We start from the raw sequence: 16,173 nt of genomic DNA on the forward strand, positions 1-16,173 counted from the left end.
ATAATTTAAGATAAATAGATGTTAAAGTATAATAGATGGTGATGGTGATATCAAACAGAAAAATGATTAAGGTAAACGCAATACAGTGTATTTCTGTATCGGCATTGATATTCTAATTTATTGTATTTCAACTTTACTGTAACCAGAAACACTTTGTCGACAATATACACATCTTTCATAACCTCTTAACGCCAAGGAAACCCGACAATTCTCGCATAATGCAAAACATCTACACGGCCATAAAATTATACACCTTTCATTAGTTTTGCAAACAGCACATGGTAAATCTAAAGTCTTATTATGAAACATATGTGAATTACCATCTGTAAGATTTCCAATGCTAAAAATAGAATTGTTTCGTGCTTTCATATATTGAGATCTAGTCATTCTTTGATCTTCCATTAAATGGGCTCCAATAATAGGAGTCACTTCCCTTAACCAATATTGTTCTTTATCCTCCTCTTCTTGTCTACCGTCTTTCATAGCACCTATATCAGCAGTCAACATTAAATTCAGCAGATCCATGTCATCTTCTACTTGATCATCGAAATTATTGTGTTCTATTATTTCATCCTCTTGATCAGATAATACTTCTTCTAATACATAATCATCATCTTCTTCCTCAACATATACTGCACACTCTTCATTAAGAGAAGCGACTAATTGATTCCCATGCTCATTTAAGCCAGTGTTATATTCTAGAACGGTGTTGCTAAATCTTTCTGGTTGGTTGGAACCCAATTCTTCATCGTCTTGTCTATTAGAAAATCTAGAAATGGTATATCTCCATATTATTTTACATATATTCCAACTTAATGGGAGTGTGAAAAAATGATACTGATTAAAGTTGTGATGACCGGTTCCACTAGTGTCATTGATACATCTGTTCCACAAACTAATGGATATATTAGAATCGATTTCAGCTTTCGAATTGGTCGATGAAGACATTTTAATATTGTCTGGAATTAGTTTATTATCTGTTCTAATGACAATATGTGGTAATTCTCTATGGTAATAACGCAACTGAGTATTCTTTCTTGAATATATTAACTGAACAAATTTTTTAATCATTAATGAATAATCTTCTTCCCCAGTTAGATTAAGTTGACTCCACCAATTTTTCATAAACGAATAATATTGCAAATCAGAGATACGAACGTCTCTAGGATTTCTAGGGTCCCATCTTACTAATACTGCTAATAAAAAGCATGAAAGAGATAACACAGTCACTAAAGTACAAAATATTTTTGGGAAATTTCTGTATTGAATAATAAATGGGATATTTTCAATACCGTATAAAAAGCATAGTGTAGTAATGTATGACATATTGATAAATTCACCAACGCATGTAATATGCAAACGGTATTTCTTGATATTGAAAAGCTCCACCATATGAATAATTAGTAAATTAATCAAGGCCATACTAGAATCTGGAATAAAATACCATTTGAATCTTGCTAACTGTTCCTTAACTGAAAAAGACGGATTTAGAAGCCTTCTTTCCAAAAAATAATATTGTACAGTTAATTCAAACAACGAATATTCAGAACTTTCTAACGGTAATCTATGGTTTACTATACTAATAGTGGTAGAAAATGTATAGCCTATTACAAAAGCCATATATCTTTTAAAAAGACATTTTATTAGATCATTTTCAAAAAATGGGAGACATAGGGCATATATTAATATGAAAATATTACTCAGTTGAATAGCACGTTGTGTTCTAGTAGATAACTTTATTAGGTGTTTTCTTCTTGAATTCCTCAATCTTGTGTTATATAGTGGTGATCTAGATATAATAAATTCATTCAATATTAATGCTGTTAATAAGCATATTATGGCGTATTTACTGAAAACAAAAGTCAATGCAATATCAAAAAGTTTATTGTGTTGCCGATATGCTTCTTCTCTTTGTTCCTTAACTGCACATATTATAGATCTAATGAATTGATAAGGATAATTAATCAAAGATGAATATCTCCATGAAGGATCAATAATAAAATGATCCGTTTGATCTAAATACGAATGTATAATACGCATTCCTTCCAGAGTTATTCTAGTCATTTCTTGTTATTTACATGGTATGGTTTTGAAAGGTTTAAGGCAAAACATTAACACTTAGTTTCGTTAACATCAATTGGAAAAAATTTGTATGTATATATGTTAAGGAAGAAGTTTATCTGAATATACCTTTTTTTTTCTCTTCCTTTCCCTTCCTAAGATGAAAATGTTGAAATTACTTTAGATAAACTTATTAATGTAAGTACATACGAAAAAAGTACAGGCTTACTTGCTGAGGGAAATGATAACACAGCAGTGCAGCAAATTAGTCTTATGGATATGGTTATATTGATACTGATTTCAACTTAACATGAATGTTCAAGGGGAAAGAAGAAAGACGAATGTTTCACTTATTGTTATATTGTTTTATTGCAATATACTTTATACTGTCTATTTTACAAGATATTTCTTAAAAAAAGATAAAGAAGTTTATAAGTGGTTTATTTGTGTTGTTGCTACTAATGAAATATTTCAATTTATAAGCCAACACATCATCAACTAGTTTTGTGAGGTTACTGTAAAGTTTGCTGTTATTCAACAATATAGTCCATGGCTATATTTTTATTATAGAAAATTTATATATATAATATTAACAATTATGTAACAAATTTATCTTGGTTTTTCTGTCTTAACATTAAACTAGATAGCTCCTAAAATTTATTATTAACGGTTATTACAGTGTTAAAAGAAGGTCTTGAATACCGTTCATGACCAATAATGAAATAGAAGATAATTTTTTTCAATCCAGATCACCAGAAATAATTAATTGTCAAATACACTAGGTCTTTTCTAGTTACAAATCTCACAGCAAAGTTGTTATCAGTTGATTTCAAAAAATAATAAGTACATATATTCTATTTCTTTCTCTTTCTTCTAAAACATTTTTTTAGTCCTTTTTACAATACCCTGTTAAAATATTATTATATCACGCAAGTTTATATGCCATAAAGAAATTCTTCTTGGATAACAACATGTTGCAAAAAAAAACTGAATAAAATAAACTAAAAAAGCACATTAAATTCTATAAATGTTATATTAAGAGACATCGCAATTACACAAAACAATGTTGTAACAGATGAAGATTTATTACGAGAGAAATACTCTTCTAGAGGACAAAATTAGATAAATGATTCCTGGTTGTTTTCTATTTTCAATACGTAAACTACACTGTCTGCAAGGAGCAAGTCAACATATACAGATACACAGACACATAAAACATTTATAAACAAGTGTAATATCCCTGATATTATTGTTTAGGGTTTTGTTTAGAAAAATGAGGGTTGACGATATTTTTCTAAACTTTCCTTTTTACAAAATTTTACAAACATACATGAAAGCAGGAGTAACCAACATAAGTACAAGAGAGCAACCAAGAAGAAGGAACAAGGAACCAAGGACTACCTAGGTTTAGATATAGTACATAAGTGTATAACTATTAGGCTATCTGAGATTAGGGATATAGATATATAGACATATAGGAATATTACATCTAGAGATATAGAAAGAGTCTATATCTTATATCTATCCAAGTGAAATATTATTGAGATTTCAACAAGAATTACTGTTACCAGAAACACATAACCTCAGGGTTATTACAACAAGAAAAAAAAGGTATAAAACGCAGTGGATCGACTCATGATTCAGTAATATCGTCTACAGTGATATAAAAATAATATATGTCACAGATGTGTCGTAAAAAATAAATGGTTGCTAAGAGATTCGAACTCTTGCATCTTTCGATACCTGAGTGTTCCCATTATTTTAATGGTTAAGAACCTGGAGATTCTTGAATCAGGCGCCTTAGACCGCTCGGCCAAACAACCAGCTGCTCTTGTTTCTTGTTGTAGATCAACCTTGATATTATGATTGTAAAAAACGATTAGGGTTGAAAAATATTGTTAGGGTTTTGTGATGATTGTCAAGAAAAGTTCTAGTTTGGAATTATAGGACTTAGGGTTTGTTGATAAATCCCACATGATTGTTGAATACTATGTAACAAAATGAAACATTCATGAAACATTAAATAGCTAATTAAGGAGAAATGTATCTACGGTGACAGTCGTTACAGAACCTCAAATAAGAAACTATCAACCCATAGTTCATATATAAAGGACCAGTATCTTGGTATCTAAATTTATATGTTTGGTTGATTTATAAATATGTAGCACATTGTATAATACAAAAAAGAACAAGCAATAATCGTTTAATTTTCCTAGATATATATAACGTTCTTATATATTTGTTATTGCCCTTACTATTCGTTCAATAGTACTGTTAAGAAAATTGGTCCTAAGTCCAAACTATAACATTTCTTGTCGTAATATAAAGAGGTAACATTACCGAGATTACGTAAGATTTTATCTGAATCTAAAGTGATCTATTGTGTTTTAAGTATAATGTGTCCATTTGCCACCTAGTGTACAGCGTGTTCACATATCTTCGTTACTGCGCCACCATAGCCTATTGTCCTAAATGTTCTATGATCTTCGATTATATTATTGTAACTAATAATAAGATATGGATTACTAATTCATTAATATATCAAGTGGAATAGTTGATCAAATTCCAGAAAACATATAAAAGGACAACTTTTTCTGTAGATGGAACTATCTTCTGTCACTCCTCTCTTACACATAATTTATATATATTATATATAGAACAAAAAAAAAACAACAAGCAACCAACGAACAACATTGAACGCAGAATACAATAAGCAAATAGTATAATTATATAAGCTCGATATAGTCGTTAATATATAAGACCGTATTAATAATTGCATTACCGATTGTATTAATTATTGTCTCGATTATTAATAGATTATTCGTTTGATATTTCTGGCGCTTCCCTGAATAATACAAAACTCTGACCACATCATATCACAATACTTCTCTTTTTATTCAATGTACTTTATGAAGTAAGTATTTAATCTAATATTTTTATAACATTTTAAAAAGCTATAAAATAAATTAATAAATGTTGAATATGAATAAAGTACATCTATTTTAACTTATAAAATAAGAATATTCAAAAAATAATACAGAATAAATAATATTGTCCTTTTATAAATAATAAACAGTGATAAATTATTATAAATAATATCCCAAAAAAAGGAAACAACTGGGATCTATTATATTACAAAATATATCTTATTCAAAGAAATCATTGTAGATACATAAGGGCAATCATTTTTTCTATAACTTTTTATATGATTTAGTTAATATTGAATACGTGTATATAAATGGCAAAAACACTTTTTGAAAAACTTTGATAAAATGAAAAAGTTTGGAGAAAGTATTTTAGATAATGTTGTTTTTAGCAGATATAAACATTAATAAAAGTAGAATTATTTTTTAGAATTGGGAATAAGTCAAACCAACTTTAATAAATTATTCAGATTAACATATTTTACCTGTTAGAAAGACAGTTCTTTGAATTTTTTTTTTAATTCCATTATTTATCTTTTCTTTTTCAAGTTATTGATATAAGAAAGGATTTCTAAATTTTTACTTTCTAATAAATTGCATTATTATCTAGAATTTGTTGAAAAAAAAAGTAATATTTCTTCTTTTAAGTTGATACTGACTAATAAAACTTTTGTTTGATCATATTTAAAATTTAGTAAAGTTTAAATTTTTAATTATATATATCCTACTTACTATTTGTCCACAAAAAAAGAAGCATCAAAAACTTCTGAATTTGACCTATATCAGGTGCTAGTTAATAGATTTATTATTAGAAGATACACTTGATTATACTCCAGGGAAGCTTATACAAGATACTTTTGAATCTATCACCTACTAAAATTTGTTATTTTTTACATTCTACATCTTACTAGATGATAAATATCCTATTTAATTATAAATTTTAATTATACCTGAAAGATAGGATTGGTTTGTGGTGAAAAATAAGTAACAAGTTGATAAGGATAGTATAATAATATGGAAGTATTCGTTAAGTCGAACTATTCAAGGTGTAAAAGTGATGGTAAATTAAACTTAGAATGGAGATTTCAGCTTACATTTATAATTTTTATATAATAAAGTTGTCAAAAAAGTGAAAATATTATGAATAACTGTTTTAAGGTATTTGATATTGTTAATTATAAAAAAAATATGTTACTTGGTTATCTTAGCCAGTTTTTAAACACATCAGTTCAAAGGCCAATGAATTTCATTCACTAGATACATATAGTTGTAGTAAGACAATTCCATACAAAAAGACGGATTACAGAAAAGTGAAAAATGACAATAAAAAATACCAAAATAGCTGTAATCATGTTAATTTGCTTTTATTGGTGTTTTATGAAAATATATATTGGCATTTGAAAAATAGATGTGTAATATCTTAAACTAATTGGTTATAAATTTTACAAATTTTTTACCTAATATTTAATTTTATTTTTATAACAATTCTTTTTAGAAATAGACAATTTAAAGCTCTAAAATTATATTTTATTTTTGTTTGGAGTTTATTTTTTGATGAAGTGGTACCTTAACTCTAACTTAATTTACATACATATGTTTTTTCTTTTGTTGTTTATGAGCATCTAATTTCAATGAATGTGTGATAAGTTCATTGATTCTAGTATTTTTGAAAAAAAAAAACAAAAAAATATAAAAATAGAAATAAAAATCTTCAATGACACATATGTTTTAAGAAGCTATAGGTAACTAAAACGAAACAAGAACTACATTGCTAACTACCATATACTTCAACTTACTATTATGTCAAATAATTCTTCTACAAATGCAGTCCACAACAATAGTAGTTTATCGGATTTAATTGAGTTGATTAAAACTACAAGACAAGGGTTTATTATTCAGGAAGATTTGGATGCTATAACATCAATTAATAACAACATCAAACAAATTAAACAACTTACTGTTACCTTTTTGCAATCTAAAACAAAAGAAATAAATGTATTGCGTGGAAAAGTTGATAAGAATAACGAGAGGAATAACTCTATATCTGCGGATTTAGATTTGTCCAGGAATGAAGCAAAGAAATATGCTAATGAAAATGAAATATTAAGAGAGTATACTCATAAACTAAATGATACTAAAAATAAACAAGAAGAACTAAAGAAAAAAATTGATATGGTAACTGATGAATTGGCAACTTTACAGACAAATCGAACAATTGATCAAAATATGTCCAATAGTCAACTTAATAAGGGTAATGAAAGCATCTATGACTATGAATATTTGAAGAAAGGTAAAGAAATTACATCATTTGATGATATAACGGTTGACGAAGAGGATGATTTAGAATCGGATTATTCTGATGATGAAAAGGATCCTGATTATTATAAATTGGAAATTTTCAAATCAATGGACATTGTAGTAGATCCTGAAACAAGTGAAGTCTTTATATCTCGACAAGATGGTAAGGTTGATGTACTATCTTTAGAAGAAAGTAGAAATGATTTTTTCAATAACAAATTCGTGTGGGAAAGATTAAGCAAAGAATGATTAGAAGTTATTATCAAAGATTGTATATGATACATTTTATTTGTTGTAGATCATGGATCCTTATGTTTTGTTTGTTACTTGTTCATACTTATTATTAATAATAATTGGTGTATCTTAACATATGACATGGTACAACGAGATAACCTCCATTAATATGTTTCTATTTGTGGTGTATTGATGTATGTACAGTCCTGTAATTTTTTAAAATTTTTAGAAAGGACTCCACGTTTCGCCTCTTAATTATGTAAATTCGGTGAAACCAATGGCACGTTTGTCGCAAAAAAAAAAATTATGAAAGAGAGGTAGCGACGCAAAGAAATTTTTGAGTTTCGACGTCATAAGAAATTTTTTTTATTAATGTATCTGAAGAATATAAAAAAAGAAAGTTTATCTACTTTATGATCTGTCCTGGCTCTTTCGTAGGTGTTTCTTTTTATCGTTAATCAATTTCAATTGACTGAAAGTAAGCAACAGCAACACGAAAAAAATGGCTACTAACGAAGTTTTAGTTTTAAGAGGTACCTTAGAAGGTCACAACGGTTGGGTCACTTCCTTGGCCACTTCTGCCGGTCAACCAAACTTATTAGTTTCGGCTTCTCGTGATAAAACCTTAATTTCTTGGAAATTAACTGGTGATGACCAAAAGTTTGGTGTCCCAGTTAGATCTTTCAAGGGTCACTCTCACATCGTCCAAGATGTTACTTTAACTCCAGATGGTGCTTATGCTTTATCTGCTTCTTGGGATAGAACTTTAAGATTATGGGATGTTGCTACTGGTGAAACCTTCCAAAGATTCGTTGGCCACAAGGGTGATGTCATGTCTGTCGCCATCGACAGAAAGGCTTCCATGATCATCTCTGGTTCCAGAGACAAGTCCATTAAGGTCTGGACTATTAAGGGTCAATGTTTAGCCACCTTATTAGGTCACAACGACTGGGTTTCTCAAGTTAGAGTTGCTCCAACTGACAAAGAAGACGATGACACTGTCACTGTTATCTCTGCTGGTAATGACAAGATGGTTAAGGTATGTTAATAATTCTTTTATTTTACTATTTCATGATGATATACTTCTATTTTATTGATTCCATGAATGTGGTATTATTTTTTAAGTTTACACAGCAATTAATGATTGCAAATGATGTATGAATATATTTGCTACTTCAGAGGAGGCTATTTGTTTCCAATGAGATATTTCAATTATCACCAAGATCTCTGATGCGTCATTTATATGTGTAAGCTTGCGAATTTGTTACATTCATGGTACTTCGATAGATATGAAGGATACCGATAATAGGAAACTATTCAAGATATTGTTACTAACAAATTACTATTATTTTACATTATTTAATGTCGATTTTTTTGTTTTAATTAGGCCTGGAACTTAAACCAATTCCAAATTGAAGCTGACTTCATTGGTCACAACGGTAATGTCAACACTGTTACTGCTTCTCCAGATGGTACTTTGATTGCCTCTGCTGGTAAGGACGGTGAAATCATGTTATGGAACTTAGCTAACAAGTCTTCTATGTACACCTTAAACGCTCAAGACGAAGTTTTCGCTTTAGCTTTCTCTCCAAACAGATACTGGTTAGCTGCTGCTACTGCTTCTGGTATTAAGATCTTCTCCTTAGACCCACAAGCTTTAATTGATGACTTAAGACCAGAATTCGCTGGTTACACCAAGGCTAACGACCCACACGCTATCTCTTTAGCTTGGTCTGCTGATGGTCAAAACTTATTTGCTGGTTACACTGACAATGTTATCAGAGTCTGGCAAGTTATGACCGCTAACTAAGTTAATTAATTAATATTAACTTTGTGTTTTTATTTTTTAATTTCCGTTTAGGTATTGTGGTCTTCATATAACTTACATCATATAATATAACTTATTATATTATGTTTTAATCAATAATATCATTCTTAACTTTGCTTAATCTGCAGCATACTGTATAATATTCAAACTATATAATGATACTAAACGATAATCAATATGATAATGTTTAAAATATAAACAAATTGTAGTTGATAGCTATTTTGACAATAGTTTAATGGCGGTTTATTATCGTTTTTTTAGAAAAATATTATATTTAGTATCTTGTATGAAATGCTGTCACTACCCTCTGCTAAAAAAACGAGAGTAGTATGTAAGTTTAATTATACTTGCACCTTTTTGTATATTGTAAAACCTAACTAATTGTTTTTTGCGGCTCACTAATATGTTGTTGCTCAAGTCTTAGTGTTTGGACCTGTTCTAATTCTTTGCTTGCTTCATTGACTAATTCTTTGAAATCTTCTTCTTTGGCTAATGTTATTGCATCTTTAAGTAAACGTTCTGCTTGTGCTAGTAATCCATCATTAAGAACTAATACACCTTTTCCGTATGTAGATAGGGCAATGGCTTGTAGGATTGAGGTGTCTAATTGATCTTTTATATGATAACGTAATCTTTTATTTTTATTAAAAAAATTAAGTATAGAATCATAACATCTTTCTGTCATTTTCAAACAGTTTCGCTTATTCTTATTTAATGTTCTTAGAGCCTTAATTATTGTATCATCCTTTAATAAATCTGGATTTTCCTGTATTTTTGAATTAATTTGTTCAATATCAGCATCTAGTTTTTCCATTTGTAAGTAGAATAATGATCCTAAATTGGCTTGTGCCAATAAGATTTGGCCAGGTGGCATATCAGCCATTACCATCCATTCCACAGTTGTCATTTTGCAGGTTAATGCAGAAGCAATATCTTTACTTGAAAGGCAATACGCTGTATATAAATCCCTTGCAACAAATAATTCTTCTTTGAAGGGTTCCCAAGCACTTGAATTCTTATTCATATCTAGAATCATAAGTCCGTTATCCTCTTTGTCTAATTTAATATTTTCTTCATTGACAAATACTTGAAAGTCATCTACAGTTAGAGACTGGCCCTTTAGTAATTTGCTGGTTCTCTCTCTTTTTCTGTCAAAAAATTCCTTCAACTCTGGAGATTTCAACAAAATCTCTTCTTGAACTAATAACAGATGAGCTAATAGATTTTTTTTACCAAATTGGATATCCTGATTCAATTCTAATGATTTTATTAGAATTCGTAAGTCTTTACGGATTAATTCTGCCCTTTCATTAACACTGATTTTAGTAGAAATATCACTTCTATCACTTAATGCAAGATAGAAACGGTTCAAAATTTCATTATATACATCTTTACTTCTATCAAACATATTTAAGCGTTCTAACATTTCTGCAATCTTTAATTCAATTCTGGTATAGGCATCAGATAATTTACTTATGTGGTTTGGCATTTCATTCAAAGCCATAGCATAGTATTTCAATGCCTCTGAATAATTGTAATTTCCTTTATTACTTTCCATCCAAACTGCTTCTTTTAGATATTTGGATACTTCAGGATTATATTTATAATCTTTCAAAATACCTGTCTTGTCTTCATTAAATGTATCAAAATAAAAACCAGAACCAATCGTGAGTAACGCAGCCATTCCTATAATCAAATACCATTTAGAGGGATCTTTTTTTGATGGATTGGAAAAATGTTGAAGTAGTTGGTTTGGAGGTTTTGATATTTGTTGAAAAGAATTCCATTGTTGTGAATGGGTAGAGAAATGTTTTATTTTGGTATTTATTGAGGGAATAAGATTGTTATTAATAATGAGTCGTCTACCTTGTAATAATAGTCTTCTGTGGGCTATAATCATTTTTTTCTTAATTGTCAAAAAATTATTTTTTTTTCGTTTTCACAGTTTAGGTTTCCTTTCGAATTGAGCTACAATGATCTAATTGACAGATGGGATATCTTTCCTGTCTTTTAATATGTTTATCTATATTAGGTGAAAGGTTTGAGGGTGTTCAGATATTATTTTTTTAAATTTAATAATCATCAACTCACACCAAATTTTAAAAGAAGATTAAGACTCGGAAGAAAAGCGAAAAAAACATTAAAAAAAAGGAAGACCCTAACAAAATAATAACCTACAAGAAAAATTTAAGGAAAAATAAAGATTTGACCTACTTTTGCCGTTTTTATAGAAATCTTTGAATTCTTGAAATGCTTAGAAAGATTTCCATAGAGAACAGTCTTTAGAATATTTATACTACATTCTCAATTTTGGACTATCTAAATGACTAAAAGTAGAAATTAGGACTCAACAAATAGAGTAGGGTAGAATATATTCAAATAAGATTCTTTTCGAGATCTCCAAATCACTTTGTTATTTTTATCATTATAATACTCCTTTTTCTTCCTTTTTGAATTACTATGTGTGGAAGATACGCATTAGTATATGATGGAGATGAATTGGCAAGATATATGTCAAATCAGTTAAATCAGGTAGTCAGTCCATCTAAAGATAGTTATGAAAGGTCATATAATGTAGCCCCAACAAAGCATATGCCTGTTTATTTTTCTTTTAGTGCACATTTGGATAAAGGTGATAACCCTAAAGAATCAAACCAATCGGCAGATAATATTAATAATAAGGATAAGTGTCATATAGGTATTATGAGATGGGGATTTATCCCATATTGGGCAACAGATGAAAATCAATTTAAGGGGTATGCCACAATTAATGCCAGATTAGAGTCATTGAAGACGAACAAGTTGTATGGACAATCATTATCAACAAAACGATGTGTTGTACCCATCAGTGGTTATTATGAATGGAGAAACACAAATCCAAAGATTAATAAAAGAAATGGTAAAATTCCATATTATGTGACTAGAAGAAATAGTGATGAATTGATGTACCTTGCCGCGGTATATGATTATAATAAAACCCTGGATCTATATACATTTAGTATTATTACTGGACAAGCACCAAAGAATTTAGAATGGCTTCATTCAAGGATGCCATGTGTGTTAGAGCCAAAAACAAAAGCATGGAATATATGGCTAGAGAATTCAGAAAACATTGATTTGAATCAAGAAGAATTGGCAAAACTGTTGAGACCATCCTTTGATGAAGATTATTATATATGTTATGAAGTTAGTAAAGACGTTGGAAAAGTATCTAATAACAGATCTTATTTGGTAGAACCAGTACATTTATCAAGTAATATAGTAAAGAAAGAAAATAAAATAGATTCTTATATTGCAAACCAAAAGAAAGATGAAAAAATTGTTTTTCCATCAAGCAAAGAGGAAAATGATGAATGTAATATATTAAAAAGGGAGGAAGATGTAAAAGATTCAACAAAATTAGAAGATATAACAAGTTCTATTATCGTCAAGGAAGAAGAAGAGGAGGACAAGAAAGATAACTCTAATATGCCTTTTAAAAGAAAACGGAAACTTAATGTTATCGAATTATTACACAGGGGAAAAAAGAAAAAAGTTTGATAATTGATCATATTTAAATAACATTGATATTTTGATGACAAAATCACCAGTGTTTGAAAGAGAAAACGATATTGTAGAGTCAGGAAGAGGAATATGTACTGAAAATGAAGGGGAGGGGGACATTTCTATATTTCTTTATTTACGCTGTATTCTAATAACATTAATATATTCTAAGTACTATTTTTATATATTCAAGTTTTTAGATTAAAAATATATTGATTGGATCATTTATTTGCATCTTTAACTACATATATATACATATGTGTGTGTATGTGTGTATACGTTTATATTGGCTAATGTGTATTGCTATGTTTTCATGTTTTGATAGATTTTACCTTTCTCTAATGTGTGAAAATTGAAAATATTTCATTAGTCAAATAAAGATATATTTAAAAGAGAATACTGTGAAGAAGTACGTAGTCTTTGATCAATTTTGAAGAAAGAAATTTACACATACATGCATATGTATGTATATGTTTGCGTATGTGTGAAGAATTGATGGATATTTAATCTGGATGGCCCAATGCAATCTCCATACGTACAAGAAAGACTACAAGCTTTAGAAATTGTGGATTTGAAACTTTGTTCTATCCTTCAAGAAGCATCACAAGTGGTATCCACATACAGTAAGATTAAGAAAGGAAATCAACAATTAAGACCTCAATTTGCTAGACATGTCACACAGTTGTATAATGATCTAGGATACGTATCAAAAGAGTTAAGACAAGAGATTAAATATTTGAATGAAAATGTTGGGAAAAGACTGCTGCCTATTAATAATGTAAATAAAAGAGCTATACACCAAGATGATGATAAACTAAAAGAACAGATAAAAATTTTAGATCAGTTACTTAAAGCTCATTCAGATGAAAATCCAAGTAATTGAGTCTTTCGGATGTTTTTTTTAATTTATAATGGTGTAGGTAAGTATTCTATTATATATGTTATTTTATTTAATTTTGTATAGTTTTGGTGTATATTTAGTTGCAGGTTCCACAAGTAAATTTCAATTTATTAAATTGGTAGGTAAAGAATTGCTGAATTTTGTGTTTGTCCTTAAAGAAGATTGAATCTGAATCACTAGATTAAGCTTCTTTGTAGTACAATACTGGTTTTTCAGGAGAAGGAGGTATGATGAAAAATTTAAACAAAAGGAATGAATTTTTTAAGGATAGTTGGTCTCAGCCTCTATACATATCGACAGATATATAAAAAAACTGAGTTGTATATCCATAAGTATACATAGAAATAGATATATATTATCAAGATATTCCCTTAAATAAACAGATTATTGAAGTTGAAGACACTTTTTTGCTCATTTGATTATTAAATATAATAGTAATTTTCTAAAGAGAATTGAAAAGAAATTTCTGTAATAATATTTAAATTAATAATACTATTATGTCTACACCCTTAACCTTTACTCCAATTGCAGATATCCCATCTATTGTGGCTAAAGGAAAGCAATTCTATAGAGATAGACAATTAAATTTGTCACATGAAAGAAATGCAAGGAAAATCGATTTGGAATTTAGAATTAGACAGTTACAGAAATTGTATTACTCTATAAAAGACCATCAAGATGATATTATCAATGCTATGCTCATGGATTTCCATCGAGCTCCACAAGAGACTATAGCTTTGGAATTGACCCCATTGTTAAATGATGTCTTACTTATTATCAAACAATTACCTAAATGGATTAAACCTTCTAAAGTGAAAGACAGGTCTGCACCATATATGTTTGGTAGTATTCAGGTAGAAAAAATTGCAAGAGGATTGGCTTTAGTTATTTCACCATTCAACTTCCCATTATTGTTGGCTTTGACACCAGTAGCTAATGCTATTGCTGGGGGGAACTCAGTTATTATTAAACCCAGCGAAATGACTCCACAGGTTGCCCAATTGATGGAAACTATTGTTAGGGATGCAGATTTTCCAGATGGACTAGTCAGTTTTGTTCAGGGGTCTATTCCAGAGACTACTAAGTTATTAGAAGATAAAAATATAGATATGATCTTTTATACAGGTTCCCCTAAGGTTGGGTCTATCATAGCCACTGCTGCAGGTAAGCATTTGATTCCATGTGTCTTAGAATTAGGTGGTAAATCACCTGTATTTATAACCAGAAATTTCCAAATGTCGAACTTGAAAGTGGCTTTAAGAAGATTGTTTTTTGGTGGGTTCAGTAACTCTGGTCAGATATGTGTAAGACCAGATTATATATTGATTCATGAAGCACACTATGATGCATTTGTTAAAGAATCTAAAAAAATCTTAAATGAATTATTTCCTAAATTAAATAAAGACACTGAATTTACACATATGATTTCTGAAGTTGCATATGAGAGAATCTCTCAAAAGTTGAATGATACAAAGGGTCAATCATATGTGCCAGAATCATATTTAAGTGAACAAAAGAAAAGTGAAGTAGATAATGGAAATAATTTATTTCTACCACCAACATTAATTTATGGCGTAGATTGGGATGATCCGATAATGAAAGAAGAGAATTTTGCTCCAGTGATTCCAATTGTAAAGTATAATGATTTAGATGAAGTTATTGACAAAGTTATTCAATATCATGATACACCATTAGTTCAATATATTTTTTCCAGCTCACAGGCTGATATAGATCATATCTTATCACGTATTAGATCCGGTGATTGTGTAATTAATGACACTATCATCCATGTAGGAATTCAAGAAGCACCATTTGGTGGAATTGGTTACTCAGGGTATGGTAATTACGGAGGTCAACACGGGTTTGATGCTTTCACTCACGAAAGAACTATCTTTAAACAACCATTTTGGATGGATTTTGCTTTATCTATGAGATATTTCCCATACTCTAATAAGAAATCTAAATTGATTCAAATGGCTAATGAACAGCAACCTTCATTTGATAGAAATGGTAGAAGAAAATTTGATTTAGCTGAAAAGCTTCGTTATTTAATGGGTGTATTGACTGGTTTAGCTGGTTATTATTTTTATAAAAAATTATTTGAGCAAAGATGATTTCAATTATTTGATTGTCAAAGGGGAAAGCGTCTAGTTGATAACAGTTAGTGTTTTGTATGTTTTATTTTTATTATGTCCTGTTGATTTATATTTACTTGTAAATATATCATCATATGTATTCTAAATTACAAATTATTTTTAAATCTTTTCGTATTTTCTTTAATGATACATAAGAATCTTATACAAATAGAATCATAGTGATTGATTTACTAATTATAAAATAGGAAAAATAGATATTTATACTTCATGATAAATAGTATATATATA

The 16,173-nt window shown here is 29.2% G+C and overlaps 7 protein-coding genes and 1 non-coding gene across 8 annotated transcripts; 5 read left to right on the forward strand and 3 right to left on the reverse strand.

Annotated features, from left to right (window-relative positions):
- Window positions 1-117: 117 nt before the first annotated feature.
- ASI1 (putative ubiquitin-protein ligase ASI1) lies at window positions 118-2,064 on the reverse strand (the record flags this gene model as incomplete). Its single annotated transcript, XM_064860286.1, has 1 exon — window positions 118-2,064. One exon carries the CDS (start codon window positions 2,062-2,064, stop codon window positions 118-120), a length of 1,947 nt encoding a protein of 648 aa, XP_064712947.1.
- Window positions 2,065-3,765: 1,701 nt separating this feature from the next.
- Window positions 3,766-3,884, reverse strand: PWA37_003770. Its single transcript has one exon. It is a non-coding gene; the product is annotated as a tRNA-Leu (tRNA).
- A 2,901-nt stretch (window positions 3,885-6,785) lies between these two features.
- On the forward strand, window positions 6,786-7,532 carry SPC24 (kinetochore-associated Ndc80 complex subunit SPC24; the record flags this gene model as incomplete). The annotated part of the gene is made up of 1 exon (XM_064860287.1): window positions 6,786-7,532. The coding sequence occupies one exon, from the start codon at window positions 6,786-6,788 to the stop codon at window positions 7,530-7,532; it is 747 nt and encodes a 248-aa protein (XP_064712948.1).
- Window positions 7,533-8,019: 487 nt separating this feature from the next.
- Window positions 8,020-9,327, forward strand: ASC1 (40S ribosomal protein RACK1 ASC1; the record flags this gene model as incomplete). The annotated part of the gene is made up of 2 exons (XM_064860288.1): window positions 8,020-8,556; window positions 8,905-9,327. The coding sequence occupies 2 exons, from the start codon at window positions 8,020-8,022 to the stop codon at window positions 9,325-9,327; spliced, it is 960 nt and encodes a 319-aa protein (XP_064712949.1).
- Window positions 9,328-9,718: 391 nt separating this feature from the next.
- On the reverse strand, window positions 9,719-11,245 carry MGR3 (Mgr3p; the record flags this gene model as incomplete). Its single annotated transcript, XM_064860289.1, has 1 exon — window positions 9,719-11,245. The coding sequence occupies one exon, from the start codon at window positions 11,243-11,245 to the stop codon at window positions 9,719-9,721; it is 1,527 nt and encodes a 508-aa protein (XP_064712950.1).
- A 560-nt stretch (window positions 11,246-11,805) lies between these two features.
- PWA37_003774 (putative peptide hydrolase) lies at window positions 11,806-12,885 on the forward strand (the record flags this gene model as incomplete). Its single annotated transcript, XM_064860290.1, has 1 exon — window positions 11,806-12,885. The coding sequence occupies one exon, from the start codon at window positions 11,806-11,808 to the stop codon at window positions 12,883-12,885; it is 1,080 nt and encodes a 359-aa protein (XP_064712951.1).
- Window positions 12,886-13,408: 523 nt separating this feature from the next.
- Window positions 13,409-13,771, forward strand: MED11 (Med11p; the record flags this gene model as incomplete). Its single annotated transcript, XM_064860291.1, has 1 exon — window positions 13,409-13,771. The coding sequence occupies one exon, from the start codon at window positions 13,409-13,411 to the stop codon at window positions 13,769-13,771; it is 363 nt and encodes a 120-aa protein (XP_064712952.1).
- A 515-nt stretch (window positions 13,772-14,286) lies between these two features.
- On the forward strand, window positions 14,287-15,903 carry HFD1 (hexadecenal dehydrogenase; the record flags this gene model as incomplete). Its single annotated transcript, XM_064860292.1, has 1 exon — window positions 14,287-15,903. The coding sequence occupies one exon, from the start codon at window positions 14,287-14,289 to the stop codon at window positions 15,901-15,903; it is 1,617 nt and encodes a 538-aa protein (XP_064712953.1).
- Window positions 15,904-16,173: the final 270 nt, after the last annotated feature.

This window comes from Arxiozyma heterogenica (assembly GCF_036370985.1).
Source record: "Arxiozyma heterogenica strain weizmannii chromosome Unknown scaffold_30, whole genome shotgun sequence".
Classification (NCBI taxonomy): Eukaryota; Fungi; Ascomycota; class Saccharomycetes; order Saccharomycetales; family Saccharomycetaceae; genus Arxiozyma; species Arxiozyma heterogenica.